The 24,233-nt window shown below is 47.1% G+C and overlaps 1 protein-coding gene across 2 annotated transcripts in view; it reads left to right on the top strand.

The window, feature by feature from the left end:
• Positions 1-24,233, top strand: part of LOC121000843 (zinc finger protein OZF-like) — a 46,785-nt gene that overhangs the window by 15,856 nt on the left and 6,696 nt on the right. Inside the window, exon 3 of one of the 2 annotated variants that reach the window (XR_005778917.1) lies at positions 14,281-16,267. Coding sequence is in view for 1 of the 2 variants with exons in the window: in XM_040431558.1 (XP_040287492.1) it covers positions 14,281-15,683 (1,403 nt within the window). In the remaining variant the exon portion in view is untranslated. Of the gene's footprint in view, positions 1-14,280; positions 17,174-24,233 lie in introns of those variants that run through there. The other variant, XM_040431558.1, reaches the window with a different exon arrangement.

The following is a 24,233-nucleotide window of genomic DNA, read 5'->3' as shown; positions in this document are numbered from 1 at the left end:
TATTGTTTGCATTATTTTGTACTTTACACTTTCCTTCTGGTAGCGCCCCCTGCTGTTTATCCTTTGGCTAAAATTCTGGTCCTGCATTTTGGGATGGACACATTCTCAGTATCTTCCCTGCTCCCTTCCTCCTGTCAGTGTCGGTGTAGTCCTCTCGTGGTGAAGCAGTGCAGACTCCTTTAATTCATCCCTACTTGTATATTCATGGAGGTATATAGCTATATCTCTCTAGACAGTGGGGCTAGAGGGGAGGGGGGCATCTATTATGGGAATCCCTGGGGCTGTATGTGAGGAAGAGGAAATCTGGAGAAGGGCCTAAAAAGAGCTGGCTGCAGCGCACTTCTGGGAGATGCAGGTGCTTGATAGTCACATGAGACGAGTGTCATGCCCCACTCTGACGATGTGCGGAGGTCAGCCAGGATTGCAGCACGAGTCTAGTATTTGTTTTGATGCTGTGCTGGATCCGCCTCGCATCAGGTGCACTGGGTGGAGTCATTAGTTTAAATAGTCTCCAGCTAAAGTGCTCTGAGCGGATTATACTCATCATTGTGGTCTTGGAAGCTAGGAAGGAAGGTTGGCTGTTTGTTCCTGCTCTCAGCAGATGAGTGTCTTTTCTTGTTTGGTTGTTTATGTCATCTTACCCGTCCAGGTTCTGTGCGAGCTGGCAGCTCCTTTCTCCCCACTTCACCATCTCAGGGAGTTCAGGGTTCTGTTAGTATAGGCTGGTAGACACAGCAAATCTACCATCAAGATTTGTCTGTGGGCTGAGCATTGTAGGGAAAGAGGTCAGGGATAAATTAGGAGGTGACCCTTTCCCTGTCTCTCGTCCAGAGCCTGGTTGGTGTGTTATCTGTTAACTGTGCACGTCCGTCGTGACATTATAATCCGCCATACTGTGACTGCCATTGCTCAGCGTTTATGTGATGGCGTCAATTGATGCACTGGTTGACCGCATGCAGGGTTTGTCCCTGGAGGTTGCGGATCTACGTAGTACGGTCACACAGTGTCAGAGGGTGTTAGCTTCAGGTACAAGTCAAATTGTTGGGGAGCCTAAAGTCGCTCTTCCGGAGAAATTTGCAGGGGGTACTGATGATTTTTTCCGTTTCAAGGAATCATGTAAGTTGTACTTTCGTTTGTGCCCATTTTCATCAGGTAATGAGGATCAGAGGGTGGGTATCGTCATGTCTTTGCTGAAAGGGGACGCGCAATCCTGGGCTTTTTCCCTGCCGCCCAGTTCTCTGCCATTGACCCAGATCGAGTTTCAATGGCAGAGTCAAAATTACGTAACTTACTACAGGGTAAACATACTGCTGAGGTTTACTGCACAGAGTTTAGGAGGTGGGCTACTGAGTCGGGGTGGAACGACCCCGCGTTACGTAGCCAGTTTTGTCAGGGGTTATCTGAAAGGTTGAAGGATGCTCTGGCTTTTCATGAATACCCTGATACTTTGGAAAATGCAATGTCTTTGGCGATACGTTTGGATAGATGTATCAGAGAGAGGGGTAAGGGTCCCTCTGTGCAGGGGATTCCTCCCGCGTGTAGTTTTGTTCCACCAGCTGCCCAGGGAGATATTGCTTGTTATTCTGGCCTAGGAGAGGAACCCATGCAGTTAGGTCAGATATCTTTCCATTCGGATAGTAGAGACTTTCGTAAAGCGCACAATTTATGATTCTTTTGTGGAAAGAGGGGTCATTTTGTTTTTTCTTGTCCGTATGTTGAACCACAGGGGAGAGTGATAAAGAGAAAAGAAAAAGAAAAAAAAAACCTCCCTCACACTTGGTAGTATGAATGGTGTGGTAGAGCAGACTGGTATGCAAGTTCCCTGCAGTTCCTGTTTTCTCCTTTCAGCTATGGTGGCGCTAGAGTCTCGAAATGTGTTTGTTGATGTTTTTCTTGATTGTGGTGCTGGGGTAAATTTTATTGACTTTCTGTTTCTTGAGGGTTTGGGACTAAGTATTTGCACGTTAGAGAACGAGATTCGTGTTTTTGCCATTGATTCTTCCCCTCTTTCTCAAGGGAGCCTTACTCACGTTGTACATGATAGTCATTTAAGGGTGGGTGATTCACATGCTGAGATTATTTCCTGTTTCGTCATGAAGGATTTGCCAGCTCCAATAGTTTTGGGGTTGCCATGGTTGTCTAAACATAACCCAACTATAGACTGGCAGGCGAGACAAATCATTGGTTGGAGCAAGTTTTGTTCGGATAATTGTCTTGTCACATCTATTTCTGAAGTGTCCGTTACGGCCTTGCCTCAGTATCTCTCAGATTTTTCGGACGTGTTTGCGGAGGGTGGGGCTCAGGAATTGCCCCCTCATCGTGACTATGATTGTCCTGTGAATCTTATTCCGGGGGCTAAGTTGCCTAAGTCTCGGCTCTACAACCTCTCTCAACCCGAGAGAGAGGTCATGCGAAAGTATGTCGCCGAGAGTTTGGCAAAGGGTCATATTAGACCATCTAAGTCTCCAGTGGCTGTAGGTTTGTTCTTCGTGAAGAAGAAAGATGGATCACTGAGACCGTGTTTGGATTTCCGGGAGCTGAATCGTATTACAGTCCGGGATCCATATCCCCTGCCTTTGATCTCTGATCTTTTTGATCAGATTGTTGGAGCCAAGGTGTTCTCCAAGTTGGATTTGAGAGGAGCATACAATCTGATCAGGATCAAGGAGGGGGATGAGTGGAAAACGACCTTCAATACGCACGAGGGTCATTTTGAGAACCTGGTAATGCCTTTTGGGTTGACGAATGCGCTAGCGGTATTTCAGCGATTCGTAAATGATATTTTTCATCATTTGGTGGGGAGGTTCGTAGTAGTCTACCTTGATGACATTTTAATTTATTCTCCTGATCTGAAGACCCATCAGGATCATGTGAGACAGGTTTTGACGATCCTGCGGGAGAACAAGTTATACGCCAAATTGGAGAAATGTTTATTTGCGGAGCAAGAGCTTCCATTTTTGGGATACATGCTTTCTGATTCTGGTTTTCGTATGGACCCCGAAAAGGTCCGGGCGGTTCTGGAGTGGGACCGACCGGAGAATCAGAAAGCTTTGATGCGATTTTTGGGGTTTACGAATTATTATAGAAAATGTATTTTGAATTATTCCACGCTAGTCAAACCTCTTACTGATATGACCAAGAAGGGCGCTGATGCCTCTGTCTGGTCGGATGAGGCATTGCAGGCCTTTTCGGCTATTAAGGAGCGTTTTGCGTCTGCTCCCATTCTGGTGCAGCCGGATGTATCTCAGCCATTCGTGGTCGAGGTCGATGCATCAGAGGTGGGGGTTGGGGCGGTGCTTTCGCAGGGCCCTTCTCCTGGCAAGTGGGTCCCGTGTGCCTTCTTCTCCAGGAAGCTCTCGGTCGCTGAGAGGAATTATGATGTTGGAGATAGGGAGTTGTTGGCGATCAAATTGGCCTTTGAAGAATGGCGTCACTGGTTAGAGGGGGCTTCTCACCCCGTTACTGTGTATACAGACCATAAGAATTTGGCTTACCTGCAATCTGCCAAGCGTCTGAACCCTAGACAGGCCAGATGGTCATTGTTTTTTACCAGGTTCAATTTCGTGGTTACCTTTCGCCCAGGGGTCAAGAACGTCAAGGCAGATGCCTTGTCTCGCAGCTTCCCTGGGGGAGGTGATACAGAAGATCCAGCGATTTTGGCGGATGGAGTGGTGGTCTCCGCTCTGTACCCTGGATTGGAGATGGAGGTGTTGGGAGCTCAGGAGGGGGCTCCTGGTTCGTGTCCCCCAGGGAGGTTGTTTGTTCCTGAGGGCCTACGATACAAGGTGTTCAAGGAACATCACGATACTGTTCTCGCTGGACATCCTGGTGGTAAGTCCACCTGTGATCTGGTGTCCCGGAGGTTCTGGTGGCCAGGTTTGCGTAAGTGTATTGAGAATTACGTGGCAGCTTGTGAAACCTGCGCTCGGTCTAAGGTTGCTCATACTCGACCGCCTGGTTCACTTCTTCCATTGTCTATTCCATCTCGTCCTTGGACACATTTGTCCATGGACTTTATTACGGACCTACCGAGTTCCTCCGGGAGAACAGTGATTTTGGTGGTAGTCGATCGTTTCAGTAAAATGGCTCACTTTATACCACTAACAAGTCTGCCTAACGCTAAGACTCTTGCGCAGATTTTTGTGGATAATATTGTTAAATTGCACGGTATTCCTTCGGATATTGTCTCTGATAGGGGCACGCAGTTTGTCTCCAGGTTTTGGAGGGCGTTCTGCTCTCGACTTGGCAATCAACTTTCTTTCTCGTCGGCTTTTCATCCACAGTCGAATGGTCAGACGGAGCGTACCAATCAAAACCTGGAGACCTACTCGAGGTGCTTTGTGGCTGAGAATCAGGAGGACTGGTCCTCATTCTTGCCCTTAGCAGAATTTGCATTGAATAACCGTAGGCAGGAGTCCACGGGTAAGTCGCCATTTTTTGGCACATACGGTTTCCATCCTCAGTTTGGTACCTTTTCTGGGTCTGGTTCCTCCGGGATGCCAGAGGAGGAGAGATTCTCTTCTGCCTTATCCTCTATCTGGCGGGGGATTCAAGGGAATTTGGAGAGGATGGGTGAGAGGTATAAACGAATGGCTGACAGGAGACGTGTGACTGGTCCGGACCTGTGTGTGGGTGATTTGGTGTGGTTGTCCACTAGGAATATCAAGTTGAGAATGCCATCTTGGAAACTGGGTCCAAGATTTGTTGGTCCATATAAGATTTCTGCTGTGATCAATCCTGTGGCATTTCGACTTGATCTGCCGCAGACTTGGAGGATCCATGATGTCTTCCACAAGTCTTTACTAAAAAAATATGTTAAACCGGTGGTACCATCGCCATTGCCTCCTCCTTCTGTTCTGGTCGAGGGAAACTTGGAGTTCGAGATCTCCAGGATTCTCGACTCAAGAGTTCTGCGGGGTTCCCTCCAGTACCTGGTTCACTGGAGGGGGTACGGTCCTGAGGAGAGGATGTGGGTTCCGGCGTCAGATGTCAACGCCAGCCGTCTGGTGAGGGCCTTTCATAGGTCCCATCCGGATAAGGTTGGTCCAGGGTGTCCGGAGGTCACCCGTAGAAGGGGGGGGTACTGTCATGCCCCACTCTGACGATGTGCGGAGGTCAGCCAGGATTGCAGCACGAGTCTAGTATTTGTTTTGATGCTGTGCTGGATCCGCCTCGCATCAGGTGCACTGGGTGGAGTCATTAGTTTAAATAGTCTCCAGCTAAAGTGCTCTGAGCGGATTATACTCATCATTGTGGTCTTGGAAGCTAGGAAGGAAGGTTGGCTTTTGTTCCTGCTCTCAGCAGATAAGTGTCTTTTCTTGTTTGGTTGTTTATGTCATCTTACCTGTCCAGGTTCTGTGCGAGCTGGCAGCTCCTTTCTCCCCACTTCACCATCTCAGGGAGTTCAGGGTTTTGTTAGTATAGGCTGGTGGACACAGCAAATCTACCATCAAGATTTGTCTGTGGGCTGAGCATTGTAGGGAAAGAGGTCAGGGATAAATTAGGAGGTGACCCTTTCCCTGTCTCTCGTCCAGAGCCTGGTTGGTGTGTTATCTGTTAACTGTGCACGTCCGCCGTGACAACGAGCTTCTGCCTCCCTTGGTAAAATAAAGAGACCAGAGCTGCAGAGGAGGGAGTAAAGAAGCGAACTAGGATGAAACTTACACTGGAGAGCAGCACTTTTTGCATGGTTGTACTTCAAATATTGGCATGCTTTACTCCCAGTTTTTCATTTTCCATGCAGTTTTTTTAGACAATGCACTGATTTTTTGAGTATTTAACAGAATTTATAACAGGATAAAGAATGTTAATGCTACAGAGACAGATGTTAGGGGTGATAATCAGTGTAAGGAGGACATTCCTACAGAGACAGATGTGAGGGGTGATGAACAGTATAAGGAGGAGATTCCTACAGATAAACGCCCAGGTGAGTAGGGACCACTAAATGAAGCAGAGATGAGTCTGTAACTGTAACGACCCTGAATTGGACTTCCCCAATAGCAGGCGCCTTCCCCAGGTACTTGGTGTCCCCCAGTACTCAGATACCCCCAGGACTTGCAGTAGGACCAAGGTTCCAAGTAGAGCTTCACCATGCAACAAGAAGAAATGAGAGTGAGACAAAACATTTTTTGAGCATTCAATTAATTAAAAATAACGATTAAACTGAAACAGGCTGTTTTTCAGCTGATCCAAATTTTAGGACCACATGCCTTTTAAAAGGCCAAATCTGTGCAAAGATGTGGATTTATTGTCATTTTCTGTCATGTAGTCACACGTTGTGATGGCAAAGGCAAAAAAACTTCTCCCTTTTTGAACGTGGTCAGGTTGTTGAACTGCATAAGCAGGGTCTCTCACAGCGCGCCACATTGCTGCTGAGGTGGGACGCAGTAAGACTGCGGAATTTCTTAAATGATCCTGAGGGTTATGGAACAAAGTCAAGTGGAAGACCCAAAAAAATTTAATCAGCACTGAGCCGGAGGATCCAATTGGCTGTCCGTCAAGATACTGGACTATCCTCGACCCAAATTAAGGCCCTTTACTGGTGCTGACTGCAGCCCCATAACCATCAGACGGCATCTGAGACTGAAGGGCTTCAAACACAAAAAACTTCTTCTAAGACCTCGTCTCCTTAAACGCCACAGAACTGCTCGTTTGGACTTTGCAAGAGAGTACCAAACATGGGAGATTCAAAGGTGGAAGAAAGTTTTATTCTCTGATGAGAATTTTTTTTACCTTTTTATGGTCCTGATGGTTTCCAACGTTACTGGCATGACAAGCAAATCCCACTTGAGATGTTTTCTACGCGCCACAGTGGAGGGGGCGCCATAATGGTCTGGGGTGCTTTTTCCTTCAGTGGAACAATGGAGCTTCAGGAAGTGCAGGGGCGTCAAACGGCCGCTGGCTATGTCCAGATGTTGCAGAGAGCATTCCTCATGACTGAGGGCCCTCGTCTGTGTGGTAGCGACTGGGTTTTTCAACAGGACACCCATTTCTTTTTGTTGCATGTTGAAGCTCTACTTGGAACCTTGTTAAGATCCAGCATGCTAAATATGATTTTTTGCCATTTTTCAAGTGGTCTTAAACTTTTGATCAGGACTGTACAAAGCACATATCACAGCACTAGCAGGTAAGAAGAAAGCCATGAGATAGGAACCAATCAGTAGATGACTGGACCAGGATGGGGATGGTAATCAGACGATGAGAAGTAAAAATGGAAACACACCAGTAGTTTCTATATATAAAGATACAAAATATGATAGATGCAGAATAATTAAGCAGGCAGCATGCAGAAATAAGGAAGTCGCTTAGCTTCAGGACGCTGTCGAGTCTCCTACGACATGCGCCACTGCCCAAGACTGGTATTTAATAAGCAGTGATTGTAGCAGAATCTAGCAGACATCTGTAATACAGCGCACATACCTCTTACATCCAGTGAGGTCTTCTCTGATGTAGATGTTCTCTTTCCTCATCTTCTCTATTCACCCCAGACTGCCATGATGATTTCTTTCAGCATCTCTCATCTCTGCAGAGTTTCACAAACGGAAATCTTTGTTTCTTACTTTTCCATCATCCTCCCACCTTCTCAACATCCCATCCTGCCACCCCCAATACTGTGCCCGTTGTGCTCCCCAATACTGTACTGTAGAAACAGATATTGCCCCTTCAAACATTATTGGCACACGGTTCCCTAAAAAATAACTGCACTCAGCAAATAGTGTCCCTGACACTAATAGTGTAAACATAATGTTCCCCAAAAATAATTGCACTGAGATGGATGCCTCCCCATAATATTACTTCTACCCAAAGTCCCACTAATAGTAATAAATCTCTGCCAGAATGCACTCAGTGCCCCCAATAGTAATAATGTCAGCATTGTGCCCATACTAATCATGTTCCTCTAGTCCCCTAGTAGTAGTAATTGTCACGGAACCATGAACCAGACGTACAACAAGAGATAAGTGAAAATAAGAAGGCTTTATTGAAAATAAAGCTGTAAAGCAAAAGTCCAAACGGATGGTGAAACCGAAGCAGAGTCTTTGAGAGGCCAGGGGTCAGGAACCAGAAGGGTAGTCAGACGAAGCCAGGATCAGGAACCAGCAGGGTAGTCAGACGAAGCCAGGATCAGGAACCAGCAGGGTAGTCAGACGAAGCCAGGATCAGGAACCAGCAGGGTAGTCAGACGAAGCCAGGATCAGGAACCAGAAGCAGCAGCAGTCTTAGAAGCATGTGAACACAGGAGGACCAAGCAAGGAACTGAAGCCACAGACCTCCTATATATATGAGCTAGGCATCCAGCTCCTCCCAGTGGGAAGGAGGAGCCGCAGGGTGGAAGGCTACAAGAAACCCAGAAACCAAGATGGCCGCCAGCACATGTCAAACGAAGGAGAACAGCAAGAAGGTAAGACCATGACAGTACCTCCCCCTCAAGGGCCCCTCCTCCGCGGAGCAAAAAACGGTTTCTGAGGGAAGCGTGCGTGGAAGGCTCGGAGCAAGGCAGGAGCATGGACAATCTGCGGAGGGAACCCAGGAACGCTCCTCTGGACCATAACCATGCCAATGGACCAAAAACTGCACCCGACCGCGGACCAGGCGTGAGTCCAGGATATTGCTCACCTCATACTCCTCACGATTGCCCACTCGGACCGGACGAGGCCGAGGAACCGAGGAAGTGAAACGATTACACACCAGTGGCTTCAACAGGGAGACATGAAACACGTTAGAGATCCGCATGCCAGGAGGAAGCGCAAGGGCATAGGCTACCGGGTTTACCCTGCGAAGCACTCGGAAGGGACCAACAAAGCGAGGCGCCAGCTTGGGAGTGGGCACTCGAAGGTTGAGGTTGCGGGTGGACAACCATACACGGTCTCCGACCTGGTAGGAAGGAGCAGGCGCTCGTCTGCGATCAGCCTGGAGTCTCTGGCGCTGCGCAGAGGCCTCAAGGGACTTCTGGATCTGTACCCAAGAAGCACGTAGGACGGAAAGGTGATCCTCCACAGCCGGAATATCCTGGGGAGAGAATACCTCCGGTAACACGGCAGGTTGGAACCCATAATTGGCCATGAAGGGAGACGTCCCAGAGGAAGAGTTCACCGCCGTGTTCCTGGCAAACTCAGCCCAAGGCAGGAGGTCAACCCAATTGTCTTGGTGATCGGAGACATAGCAACGAAGGAATTGCTCCAAGGCCTGATTGGATCGTTCTGCGGCCCCATTGGACTGAGGGTGGTAGGCCGAGGAGAAGGAGAGATGAATCCCCAACTGGGAGCAAAAGGCGCGCCAGAACCTGGACACAAACTGACTCCCCCGATCCGACACAATCTCCTTGGGCAAACCGTGCAACCGGAAGACCTCCCTGGCAAAAATCGTGGCCAACTCTTGTGCAGAGGGTAACTTCTTGAGAGGAACACAGTGGCACATTTTGGAAAACCGATCCACAATCATGAGAATGACCGTATGGCCTCGGGATGCAGGGAGGTCCACAATGAAATCCATCCCCAGGTGTGACCATGGGCGCTCCCCGGTGGCTATGGGTTGCAGAAGGCCCAACGGAAGGTGCCGAGGGGACTTACTCTGGGCACAAACGGAGCATGCCGCTACATATGCGGCGATGTCGGAACGTAGGGAAGGCCACCAGAACAGACGTGAAACAGCCCAGGACAGCTGATTCTTTCCAGGATGCCCCGCGGTCTTGGAGTTATGGTAGGTTCGCAACAACCGAGTGCGCAACTCCTCAGGCACAAAACATCTGCCGTTGGGTCTCCCAGAGGGAGCACCAGATTGAGCCGCCAAAATCTGCTCACCCAGGGGAGAGGTCAGGCTGGTGCGAATGGCGGCCAGGATCTGATTCGGAGGTATGACCGAAGTCGGAATCGACTCCTCCCTGGACAGCTCGGAGTACTGCCGTGATAGGGCATCCGCCCTGATGTTCTTGGAACCGGGTAGGTAGGAGACCACGTAATTAAAACGTGACAAGAACAGAGCCCATCTGGCCTGACGTGGTGTCAATCTCTTGGCCTCAGAAAGGTAGGTCAGATTCTTATGGTCCGTCAGGATGAGAACCGGGACCACCGAACCCTCGAGCAAGTGCCTCCATTCTTTAAGGGCCTGCACGATGGCCAATAACTCCCTGTCACCAATCTGATAGTTGCACTCCGCGGAAGACAGTTTCCGGGAGTAAAACCCACAAGGAAGCAGAGGACCCTCTGGTGTTCTACGCTGAGACAGAAGGGCGCCTACTCCCGTCTCAGACGCGTCCACCTCGAGGACAAAGGGCAACCCAGGGTTGGGATGCGACAGAATCGGAGCCGACACAAAAGCGGACTTTAGGGCCTCAAAAGCTCGGATGGCCTCGAGCGGCCAGACCTGGGAATTACTGCCCTTCCTGGTCAGATCCGTGAGAGGCTTGGCCAGCATGGAAAAGTCCCTTATGAACTTCCGATAATAATTGGCGAAGCCCAAAAAGCGCTGCAGGGAACGAAGACCACTGGGCTGGGGCCACTGTAAGACAGCCGAAACCTTCTCAGGATCCATGGAGAACCCCTCAGCGGAAATGATGTAACCTAAGAAGGTTACCTGGGATCGGTGAAATTCGCATTTCTCAAGCTTACCGAACAGCTTGTTCTCTCGTAACCGTTGCAACACTCGTCTGACATCCAGAATGTGGGCCTCCATGGATTCAGAATATACCAAGATGTCATCCAAATAGACCACCACACACTGCTGCAACAGGTCACGGAAAACATCGTTGATGAATTCCTGAAAGACTGCGGGCGCATTGCACAACCCAAAGGGCATAACCAAGGATTCATAATGACCGGTCCTGGTGTTAAACGCGGTCTTCCACTCATCGCCCGCCTTGATCCTTACCAGGTTATATGCCGCCCTCAGGTCGAGTTTGGTAAAGACCGTGGCCCCTTTAAGGCGATCGAACAGCTCGGAAATCAAGGGTATCGGGTAAGCGTTCTTGATCGTGATGCGATTGAGACCCCTGTAATCGATGCAAGGCCTCAACTCACCGCCCTTCTTTTTCACAAAGAAAAATCCAGCCCCTGCCGGGGACGAGGATTTGCGAATGTGTCCGCGTGAAAGCGCCTCCCTCACGTACTCCTCCATGGCCTCATTCTCCGCTACCGACAGTGGATAGACTTTGCCACGAGGAGGAACGGCACCAGGTTGTAACTCTATGGCACAATCGTATGGGCGGTGCGGAGGTAGGGCAACCGCGCGCACCTTATCGAATACATCCCGGTACTCCTCGTATTCAGGAGGCAACAGAGAGTCCGAGGAAGTACACAGCAACTTGACAGACCCATGGATGCAACTAGCCCCACACTGCGGTGACCACGAGAGGATCTCGGCCGATCTCCAATCGAAAGTCGGATTATGCTTCTGGAGCCAGGGGTACCCCAAGACCACCGAGTAGTGTGGAGACGAAATAACCTGGAGGCAGACCGACTCTCTGTGAACGGCACCAATGGCTATCCCCACTGGAAGGGTCTCATGAGTCACGTGTGGCGGCAGAAGGGGTCTGCCGTCTATCGCCTCAAGAGCCAGTGGGGAACCTCGAGCCTGCAGAGGAATGGAATTGGCGGCAGCGAACACACTATCAATGAACAAACCACCAGCACCAGAGTCCACCAACGCCTGGGTCGTCACCGAGCCCCCGACCCAGGAGAGGACAACAGTGATCAGTGGTTTGTCAACACGGGAAACCGGGGACGAGGAGACTCCACCCAAGATCTGCCCCCGACAGGATCTCAGGTGCGAGCGTTTTCCCGGACGGTTCGGACATGCCAACCGAAAATGCCCACCGAGACCACAGTACATGCATCGGCCCTCGCGTCTCCGGAGTACCCTCTCCCCCTCGGACAGGCGAGCAAACCCCAGCTGCATGGGTTCACCCCCAGACAAGTCATCCCCAGGAGGCGTGGGAGGAGAGGGAGGCACGGGTGGGACAGCAAACGTAGGCGCCAATCTGTTAGAAGACCTCCGCAGGCTCTCCTTAAAGGAAGGTCTCTCCCTGAGTCTGGTGTCAATCAAAATCAGGAAAGAAATAAGAGACTCGAGCTCCACTGGTAGGTCCTTAGCTGCAACCTCATCCTTCAAGGCATCCGAGAGACCATGAGAGAAAGCAGCGACCAGAGCCTCATTATTCCAGCCCACCTCTGCTGCCAGGGTACGAAACTCAATGGCGTATTCAGCTACGGATCGTGAACCCTGTCTGATGGACATAAGGAGCTTCGCAGCAGAGGCAGCACGAGCCGGCACATCGAATACCTTCCGAAGAGAAGCAACAAAACCGGAAAACTCGGCAACCACCGGATTGTTGTTCTCCCATAAAGGGCTGGCCCAGGCCAAGGCCTTGTCCGAGAGCAGCGAGATCAAGAAGCCCACCTTTGATCTCTCAGTAGGAAAGGCATGTGGCAGCAACTCGAAATAAATGCCCACCTGGTTAAGGAAACCTCGGCACTGAGTTGGCTCTCCCCCAAAGCGCTGTGGAAGAGGGGCAGAACCGGTCCTACCCCGAAACACCGCAGGCGCAACAACAGGTGTCGGGGTAGACTCTGGCGCAACAACCGGAGCGGCAGTAGGAGCGACAACCGACCCATCGGCAACGGGAGCGAAATGAGCCGTGCGTTCAAGCAGGGTTAGCAACGCCACAGCGAACCGACCCAACAGGTGATCCTGCTGATCAAGTCTGGCAACCAGCATGGGTAGCGAGGATGGCCCTGTACCATCAGAATTCAGGGCTTGGTCCTAATGTCACGGAACCATGAACCAGACGTACAACAAGAGATAAGTGAAAATAAGAAGGCTTTATTGAAAATAAAGCTGTAAAGCAAAAGTCCAAACGGATGGTGAAACCGAAGCAGAGTCTTTGAGAGGCCAGGGGTCAGGAACCAGAAGGGTAGTCAGACGAAGCCAGGATCAGGAACCAGCAGGGTAGTCAGACGAAGCCAGGATCAGGAACCAGCAGGGTAGTCAGACGAAGCCAGGATCAGGAACCAGCAGGGTAGTCAGACGAAGCCAGGATCAGGAACCAGAAGCAGCAGCAGTCTTAGAAGCATGTGAACACAGGAGGACCAAGCAAGGAACTGAAGCCACAGACCTCCTATATATATGAGCTAGGCATCCAGCTCCTCCCAGTGGGAAGGAGGAGCCGCAGGGTGGAAGGCTACAAGAAACCCAGAAACCAAGATGGCCGCCAGCACATGTCAAACGAAGGAGAACAGCAAGAAGGTAAGACCATGACAGTAATCCCCCTTATAATGTGTGGCAGTACAAAAATACCCCCTTACAATATGTGCCAGTACAAAAAATCCCCTTTGTTTGCCAGTACAAAAAATACCCCTTTTAGTGCCACTAGCAGAACCTTTGTCCCCCTAGTGCCCCACCCCCTAAATAATGTGTGCTAGTGGAAAAATGCCCTTTTCAAGCGCCCCCAGTTATAATAATGTGCACCCCGACCTGGCCCAACAGCATGCTGCAAAGAAAAAGAAATCAAATACTTCCCTCCATGTGGCTGTCAGGATACAATGCAGGGCAAAGGGCTCTTCTGGTCTGTGCCCTGAGCTGCGCTGGCCTCTGATGGGCTTCAGGCCTAGTGTCTGTAGCTTTGCAGAGGGGATGGCGGAGCAGGGAGGCATCCTACAGTTTAATATGCATATATGAATCCTTCCACAATGGAAGCGCTCATTGCCCAGGTCCCTGCCACCAACCCCCAATTGACCCTACCCGGAACCGCCTCAGACAATCACCTCACATTGCTTATTTGGCACTGCGACCCTGTGAGCACCTTATTAGCATATTAATTAATTTCTGAAAAACAGGGCACTGGATTTCAAGAAGAGAGAGGTTGTTTCACTCAGTGTGATCAACTCTAAGAGGCAGTATATCTGGGTTAGCAGGGTTGATTCTGCTGACACATGCTTTTTAATGCAGAATTTTTTATTTTAAGGGAAGAGAACATTCTAATAGGGAATGGTAATCCAGCCTTACGCTGGCTCCATAGCCATAGCCTCCTCATATATCACTGCACTGTTCCTCTCCACTGCCCTGTACGACACGGGCACCACCTAATAGCACTGACGCGCAGGTCCCTTTATGATTCTCCACTTGGCATTCGAGCCTGGTGGTCTGAGGTCTACTGTCTTTGTTAATTTATCATATAATTTTGCTTCATGTTTTGCAACTTGTATCAGAATTTTTATGTTATAAAAGATCAATATCATTTTAAAGATTATATTATTTAAGAATTATTTTTAAAAGTTTTGTTCTTGACAGACGACTGTACCGAGAGCACAGAGGAACACCTGATACCTACATATTATGATGCAGATGATTCGGTTGTCGCACCAGATACATATGAAAAACGTGCCATTATCCCAGTTGTACACTCAGACCTTCAAATCAAAAATCTGCCACCTGATCCTTTAAAAAAGACTGTTATGCAGAATGCAAACCACAGAAGTGGTGCTGGATCCCAAAGAGCTCAGAAAGGGAAGAAGTCTTATTCATGTTCAGAATGTGGCAAATGTTTTACTCAGAAATCAAATCTTGAGATGCATCAGATAGTTCACACAGGGGAGAAGCCGTATTCATGTTCAGGATGTGGCAAATGTTTTACTCAGAAATCAAAGCTTAAGAGCCATCAAAGACATCACACAGGGGAGAAGCCGTATTCATGTTTAGAATGTGGCAAATGTTTTACTGAGAAATCAAATCTTGAGAGGCATCAGATAGTTCACACAGGGGAGAAGCCGTATTCATGTTCAGAATGTGGCAAATGTTTTACTCAGAAATCAAATCTTGAGATGCATCAGATAGTTCACACAGGGGAGAAGCCGTATTCATGTTCAGAATGTGGCAAATGTTTTACTCAGAAATCAAATCTTGAGATGCATCAGATAGTTCACACAGGGGAGAAGCCCTATTCATGTTCAGAATGTGGCAAATGTTTTAATCGAAAATCACAGCTTGATATCCATCAAAGACATCACACAGGGGAGAAGCTGTATTCATGTTCAGAATGTGGCAAATGTTTTACTGAGAAATCAAATCTTGAGAGGCATCAGATAGTTCACACAGGGATGAAGCCGTATTCATGTTCAGAATGTGGCAAATGTTTTAATCGAAAATCACATCTTGATATCCATCATAGACATCACACAGGGGAGAAGCCATATTCATGTTCAGAATGTGGCAAATGTTTTTCTCATAAATCAAGTCTTAAGAGCCATCAAAGACATCACACAGGGGAGAAGCTGTATTCATGTTCAGAATGTGGCAAATGTTTTAATCGAAAATCACATCTTGATATCCATCAAAGACATCACACAGGGGAGAAGCCGTATTCATGTTCAGAATGTGGCAAATGTTTTAATCGAAAATCACATCTTGATATCCATCAAAGACATCACACAGGGGAGAAGCCATATTCATGTTCAGAATGTGGTAAATGTTTTGCTGATAAATCAATTCTTAATAACCATCAGAGAATTCACACAGGGGAGAAGTCGTTTTCATGTCCAGAATGTGGAAAATGTTTTGCTAGGAAAAATTATCTTGCTGAGCATTTAAAAATTCACACAGGGGAGAGGTCATTTTCCTGTCCAGAATGTGGAAAATGGTTTACTCGGAAAGCAAATCTTGTTAATCATCTGAAATCTCACACAGAGGAGAAGTGATATTAATGGCCAGAACGTGTTTTACTAAAGAATGTAAATGTGAGAATCATTAGGGAAGTCACACAGGGGTGCAGCCATGTTTATGTTCAGAATGTGGAAACTGTTTTATTCAGAAATAAGCCCTTGTTCAATATCAGAGAATTCATACAGGGGAGAAGAAGTTCTAACCCCTTCCCAACATCCTCCATACATGTATGGCGGATGTCGGGAATATAAAGATGGTGCCCACTGAAGAGTTAAGTGCCATAGGCGAAGCATGCGTGCGGTTTCACACAGCAGCGTCCACATGATTGGAGATAGCTCTGATCGCTGACATTCCATCAGATGCTATAGCCAACTGCAACCACAGCATCTGAGCAATCATTTACTGGGAGCGAGCGAGGTGTTACAGCTTGAAGAGCATATGAATTAGAACCATAGATAACTTCATAAAACCAAATATAACAATAGCCACATGATGTATAGTGAATAAAAGATATAACAGAGAATGGATTGTAGTTCAAGGCCTTTACCATAGCTACCATAAACAAACCATTAGAGAGATTGCTTACATGATAATGGAGTATTTTCTGTTCTTGCCTGGTGTTTGACTACCCGACAACAACAGCCCTTAGTTTCCCTGCTATAACATACGATGTGTGGAGCCCCCCTCTCATTTTCGTTACACAGATGTATCCTCGTGATAGTGATAGAGATGTGAATATAATTTTTGTATAACTAGATGATTTTCTTATGTATTTACTTTAAGCTGCTTCTTTCTTATCTTAAAGGGGTATTCTCATCTCGCTTATTCAGCCTTCCCTGCAGTCAGCTAGCTGTCCACTTCCTGGTTTTCTGCAGATAAGGCTGGGCGGGCTTAGGCAGCTAGAATGAAGGCCGGCCACACCTCCTTATGACATCACACTGAGCACTGAGTTCTTATGTGCTCGTTCATGTGAAAAGTATGACTCATCAGTCTGGCAGCCTGCAGTGTCTGAGTCCCCTCCCCCTGCTGTGGAATCCTCAGAGAGCTGTGATAAGTGAGCTCAGTGTACAGTAACATGTGGCTCTTCTGCACAGTTTTATACACAATCTCAGTCTGATCTTTTACAAACCAATTCTGTGCAGCAAACACTATAATTCCATATTATACATTAGCTCTAAAGATTGTCAGCCAGTAGACTTATAATCTGTGCATTTGATTCCCATAAAACATGACCATCCTCCACCTACCAGCATTGATGCAGATTTCTTTCTATTACAGCTGTAATACAATTGTGTATAAACCTTACACTATGTATATGTATAGAGGCATATACAGCTCAGGAACATGTTTCTTCTCCAGTCTCCTATCATAAGTTTGGCTCAAGGGCTTCCTATACAGCTCAGCTACATCTTTATTATACTCTCCCACCATCCTTCAGGTTGACGGTCCGCATATAAAGCTCTGCTACAACTCTTTATTCCACCATCACTGAGGCTGACCATCCGCTTATACAGCTCTGCTACATATATATATATACACTGCTCAAAAAAATAAAGGGAACACAAAAATAACATCCTAGATCTGAGTCTTCAATGAACTAATATGGGGCCGCAAACGAGTTAGAATCAAGATACAATATTTGTATAAAGAAGAGGGTGGAATCTCTGTCCCTTTCCTAAAAGGATACTATGTAGCTGCACAATTGAGATGGTGTGTGAGGAATCGAAAGAATAAATGTATCCGGCTTATTTTTGGGGAGCATTGTAGACCCTGGGAGGACCTTTCACATTCTCGAAACTGGCATTACTGAGAAGAAAACAATAATAAATCAGTTTAGTAGAATGCTTGGGTATATTTGGCAACAAGTTAGATACATGGTTGGAGTATCCCAAGCAGTTCAGTATACCCCACTGTGGGGGAATGCACATTTACCACAAATTAGGCAACTGGGTGAGGTTGAATACTGGGAAAAAAATGGGATACACTTAATTGCACAGGTGTTTCATAAAGGACAGATTAAGCCCTTAAATGAAATCTTACCTGACATCACATTAGGTTTTATTGATAAATTCAGATATGAACTACGACACGCTATACACTATACTGAAAATAAAAATTATTTAAACATTGTACGGAACACTTTTTTAGATTTTTGTCAAGATATGACATTTAACACTTCTATATCGCAAAGATCTGCAAAATGGGGAACCCATTCTGTGGAATACTGTTTATAGAAATATTAAAAGATTGACGGTCTCCCCCGCCCATACATGGATTCTTTTGAAAATCATACACCGTCTCTACTACACACCAGCATTATTGCACACCATTTATAAAGACAGAAAACAGAACTGTTATAAATGTAACAAAAATAGAGGAGACTATAAACATTTGCTGTGGGAATGCCCGGGGATAAAAGACTATTGGATCAAAATATTCCGGAAACTGCAGGACAGTTCCCCTATGGAATACGAAGCATGTATTGAATATGTGATCCTGGGCACTTTCCCAGAGACAGATAAAAATAAAACTGAGCAGATACTTTGGCTCCGGGGCATCGACTTGGCCAAAATAATAATTGTTAAACATTGGGGTTCCACGAAATATCCTAATTTTCAGGAATGGATGGAGTGGATGAATAGGGTTAAGCAATATGAAAACACTCTCGCCCAAACAGCGGGGAAAAAGGCAGCCTGGATGCGGATATGGGGTAATTGGAAATGACAACACTTGGTGCAATGACGGTAGCTCCTCGAAAAAAATAAAAAAAGGGAGGGTTAAAAACAAGAGGGAAATTTAGTATAAGATGAGATGATGTATTATCATATTGCTATGTGATGTCAAATTTGAAGATTGTAGATTTCTATCCTTTGGAAAATAAAAATGCATTTAATAAAAAAAAAAATGGAAATCAAATTTTTCAACCCATGGAGGTCTGGATTTGGAGTCACACTCAAAATTAAAGTGGAAAAACACACTACAGGCTGATCCAACTTTGATGTAATGTCCTTAAAACAAGTCAAAATGAGGCTCAGTAGTATGTGTGGCCTCCACGTGCCTGTAGGACCTCCCTACAATGCCTGTGCATGCTCCTGATGAGGTGGCGGACGGTCTCCTGAGGGATCTCCTCCCAGACCTGGACTAAAGCATCTGCCAACTCCTGGACAGTCTGTGGTGCAACGTGACGTTGGTGGATAGAGCGAGACATGATGTCCCAGATGTGCTCAATTGGATTCAGGTCTGGGGAACGGGCGGGCCAGTCCATAGCATCAATGCCTTTGTCTTGCAGGAACTGCTGACACACTCCAGCCACATGAGGTCTAGCATTGTCTTGCATTAGGAGGAACCCAGGGCCCACCGCACCAGCATATGGTCTCACAAGGGGTCTGAGGATCTCATCTCGGTACCTAATGGCAGTCAGGCTACCTGTGCGGCCCTCCAATGAAAATGCCACCCCACACCATTACTGACCCAATGCAAAACCGGTCATGCTGGAGGATGTTGCAGGCAGCAGAACGTTCTCCACGGCATCTCCAGACTGTCACGTCTGTCACATGTGCTCAGTGTGAACCCGCTTTCATCTGTGAAGAGCACAGGGCGCCAGTGGCGAATTTGCCAACCCTGGTGTTCTCTGGCAAATGCCAAACATCCTGCACGGTGTTGGACTGTAAGCACAACCCCCACCTGTGGACGTCGGGCCCTCATATCACCCTCATGGAGTCTGTTTCTGACCGTTTGAGCAGACACATGCACATTTGTGGCCTGCTGGAGGTCATTTTGCAGGGCTCTGACAGTGCTCCTCCTGTTCCTCCTTGCACAAAGGCGGAGGTAGCGGTCCTGCTGCTGGGTTGTTGCCCTCCTACGGCCTCCTCCACGTCTCCTGATGTACTGGCCTGTCTCCTGGTAGCGCCTCCATGCTCTGGACACTACGCTGACAGACACAGCAAACCTTCTTGCCACAGCTCGCATTTATGTGCCATCCTGGATAAGCTGCACTACCTGAGCCACTTGTGTGGGTTGTAGACTCCGTCTCATGCTACCACTGGAGTGAAAACACCGCCAGCATTCAAAAGTGACCAAAACATCAGCCAGGAAGCATAGGAACTGAGAAGTGGTCTGTGGTCACCACCTGCAGAACCACTCCTTTATTGGGGGTGTCTTGCTAATTGCCTATAATTTCCACCTGTTGTCTATCCCATTTGCACAACAGCATGTGAGATTGATTGTCACTCAGTGTTGCTTCCTAAGTGGACAGTTTGATTTCACAGAAGTGTGATTGACTTGGAGTTACATTGTGTTATTTAAGTGTTCCCTTTATTTTTTTGAGCAGTGTAAAACACTTACCTTTCACACAATATCCATTCTTTAGCGTTTTCCTTAAGGCTCGATGTTCTCAGGAAACATCACCACCACATATCTTTCTGGTAACGCGCGTCAACCTCTATTGTTGTATGCCTCCGATATGACCAGACCATGCACCTGCAAAAAAAAATTATAATAAAATTAGCCACAAAAGGGGGCGTGGCCGGAAGCTGACATGAGCAGACGCATGTAGTGGAGCTCCGGACCCAAATCCCTAACTTATAACTGATCCTGACACTTATTTGCCGCAAAAATTACCTCCAGAACAGGCAGGAGGTCGGGAAAGACCCGCAACACGAACATGTCCCGGAATAGAGCGCAGTCGGCTGCAGACCGGCTACGAGAGTTTGCCCACGTGGAAGACCAAGATGGCGCAGGCTCTCGCTCACCCTCATTAGACGGGACACAGAAGGATCCTGCACTTGAAGGAGCAGCGCATACAGCCGCCGAACCATCTCTTAAGCAGGTTACTGAGCAGCTGCTGCAAGCAATAGCCACCTGCCGCCCATCAATGGTGGGTAAGCTGGAGGAAGTGAAAGTGGATATAGGCCTACTCCGCCATGACATGCAGGCCATACGGGACCGCGTTAAAGAGACAGAGGACAGGATCTCAGACGTGGAGGATCGACTGCAACCACTTCCCATTAAAATGCAAGAGCTGGAGCAAAAGGTTAATTTTTGGCAACAGAAATGTGACGACTATGAGAATCGCACACAGCGTAATAATTTGCGGATAATTGGGATGCCTGAAAAAGCAGAGGGCAATAACCCATGTGCATTCGTCACTACCTGGCTCCGCAATTCCTTCCCAGAAGCGACATTCTCAACAACGTTTATTATAGAACGTGCACATCGCGTTCCCGCCAAACCCCTTCCACCGGGAGCTCCTCCAAGACCTCTACTTGCAAGGCTACTGAACTCTATGGACAGAGATCATGTGCTGCAAATGGCGCACACTAAACAGGAGCTACAGGAGGATGATAGGGGTAAAATAATCTCACACGTTTCAGGAGGTATTTAGTACTAGTTGTAGTATCTAGTTTGACAACAGTCCCCGCTGGCATAGTTTTCCGGGAGACGGCCGGATCCCATTAGAGGTTAGGGATAGGGTCCCTGGTTAAGTTACAGTTTGTTTATATACAAGATCTACAGTGCTACTGGTAAATTACCATATGCACACCCCGTTTACTTGAAGTGCCACCTTACAAACGAGGTATTTTGTCTATAAGTGACAAGAGTGATGTGAATGGTATAAGGTTGCATCAGGCAGGCCCTCGCAGTATATGTCAGGGTAAGCCTGATAGTTCAAAAGTTATGTGTTATGTGCTGTATCGGAAATGATGAAGTGTTGGGAGAAAGAAAAGAGGTAACTAAGGTCATTTACACAAGATTGAAATGGCGGAATTACGTATAATGTCCTGGAACGTCAGAGGACTGGGTACAGTTAGGAAACGCACCATGGTATTTTCTGCAATCAGGGGATTCAATCCACATATTCTCTGCTTGCAGGAAACCCACTTAATGGCAGAAAATACTAGACATATACAAAAGCCCTGGGTTCAATGGGCACAACACTCATGCCATACTAGCATGTCAAGGGGAGTATCTCTCATGGTACACAAGTCCCTTAGATGGGAAGTGGAAGCATGTCAGATAGATTCAGCAGGGAGATATGTGTTCGTAGCTGCGTACATAAACTGTATATTATAGGTTATTCTTGGTGTATACATTCCACCGCCTTCTTCCTTGCAGGTGGTTCAGCAGGCGGTGAGCTTTGCAGCCTTCTATCCGTCAGCTCGTATAGTAAGTCTTGGAGACTTCAATATGACCCTAGACAGGAATCTAGATAGACATCATCAGGCAGAGGTTGCTGATAACCGCCTAAATAATAAGACGTCCCTGGCTGCATTAATGGAAGAGGTAGGATGGACGGATATGTGGCGACTTAAATATCCTGACATCAGACAATACTCATGTCATTCAACCAGTCATAACACACTGTCGCGAATAGATTATGCCATGGGTAACTCATCTATGTGTTCCTTAGCTTATACTATAGAATACGGACCAAAAGGTATTTCAGACCATGCACCAGTACAATTAGTATTGGGGCTGGGAGGGGATGTGATCAGACGCTCAACGCGGATTAATCCTTTTTGGTTGTCCCTGTTTGGTCCGTCTGATCGCATTCCCGATCAATTGCAGATTTTTATGGAAGGACATGAAGAGGAATTGGATTGCGCATTATTGTGGGAAACTATGAAGGCGTATCTTAGAGGTTGTCTCAGATCTACTATACCATTCATTAGAAAGTCATCAGCTAGACAAGAGGAAAGATTGGCGGCAGAGTGTTCCAGATTGGAAGCAGCATATATTGCTGACCCCAATGATTTAAATAAAGAGTCTTGGTTAATAACAAGCAGTCAGTACCTTGCTCTACTTAAAGAAAAAGCTCAAAGAAAAATGTTTTTTTGTCAAACAAACGTATCTTGAACTGGGTAACCAGTCCAGTAAACTGCTCGCTCACATAGTTAAACAAAATCAGACATCCCCAGCAGTATTGCGCATCAAATCATTGGATGGACAGATATTATCAGACCCGGAAACTATAGCAGGTAGATTCCAAGAGTACTATAGGGATCTGTATGAGTCTAAAGTGAATTATGGGATAGATGTCATGCAATATCTTGAGGATCTGGAATTCCCTACTTTAACGCGGGAGGCAGTAGAAAGTCTGGAGGCCCCTATAACTGCTTTGGAGTTGCAGGATACTATAGCACAGTTAGCTAGGGGTAAAGCCCCCGGTCCAGATGGACTACCTCTAGAAGTGTATATTAAATATGCTGCCCACATCAACCCACTTCTGTTGTGCATGTACAAGGATGCATTTCAAAATAGATGCTCTCCACCATCAATGTATGATGCAACTATAGTAGTACTATTAAAACCGGGCAAGGAACCAGATGAGTGCGGGTCATATCGTCCGATATCCTTATTAAACATCGACTATAAGATCATAGCAAAGTTGTTGGCCATACGTCTTGGAAAAGTAGCTAACACCTTGGTGCACCCGGATCAATCTGGATTCTTACCAGGCAGGTCCACCACTGATAATATCAGGAGGGTGCAAGTTGTAACCCAGATAGGACTACAGAAGAAGGAGAAATGGGCTTTGGCGTCCTTGGACACAGCAAAGGCGTTCGACTCTGTTGAATGGCCCTACTTATTTCAAGTTCTTAATAGATTTGGTTTTGGCCCTAACTTTATACAATGGGTGGAAATGCTATACAAAACATCCTAGAGCGGGCATATTGGTGAATGGGTTGCTGTCGGATAGTTTCAGCCTGGGACGAGGGACAAGACAAGGGTGTCCATTGTCACCACTGCTATTTGCCTTGGCTATAGAGCCGTTGGCTATGCGAATAAGGGTGGACTCGCAATTCCATGGAATTCAAATAGGAGAGCATTAGGATAGGGTCGGCTTATATGCTGATGATATGGTGCTCTTTATGTCACAAACGGAACTCACACTCCCTAGAGCAATCACCATAATTGAAATATTTAGCCAGTTCTCAGGACTAAGGATAAACTGGTCTAAATCGACCCTATGCCCTCTATATGAGTTAGAAGACTCTTTCCCCCAAGGGGAGTTACCTATTGTGAACAGTTATAAATATTTAGGGATATACATAACAAAAGAGGTCACCTCCTTTCATACACTAAATATCCAACCTCTCATAGAGTATTGCAAATAAAAATTCAGTGTATGGCAGGGATTGCCTTTGTCTGTGTCAGGAAGGATAAACTTGATAAAACGGATTATTTTACCGAAATGTCTGTATATTCTACAGCACGCACCATATATAGTCCCAGAAACATTCTTCCAGAGAATTGCCTCCTTGATGTCACCTTTTCTGTGGGGTGCGAACAGAGCCAAGCTATCTATATTAAACCTGTCACGCCTTAAAAAGGAGGGAGGCATGTCCCTGCCTGATATTCAATTATATTACCTAGCTGGGCAATTGAGAAATATTAAGTCATGGATGTCACAGGGAGACGGTCTCTTCAGGCAGGAGAAACAGCTAGCAGACTACCTGGAACTTACCAATTTATGGCCAGTTCTAGAGCAACCTAAACTATTCCCACGTAAGCTGCTACCGATCCATAGAGTTGCTGTTCAGGTTTGGACAGCATGTAAACGTCTACATGGGGTGGAGTCGGAT

This window comes from Bufo bufo, chromosome 5 (assembly GCF_905171765.1).
Source record: "Bufo bufo chromosome 5, aBufBuf1.1, whole genome shotgun sequence".
NCBI lineage: Eukaryota > Metazoa > Chordata > Amphibia > Anura > Bufonidae > Bufo > Bufo bufo.
Note: the sequence above shows the minus strand (reverse complement) of the source record. Positions and strands in the feature narration are given on the sequence as shown.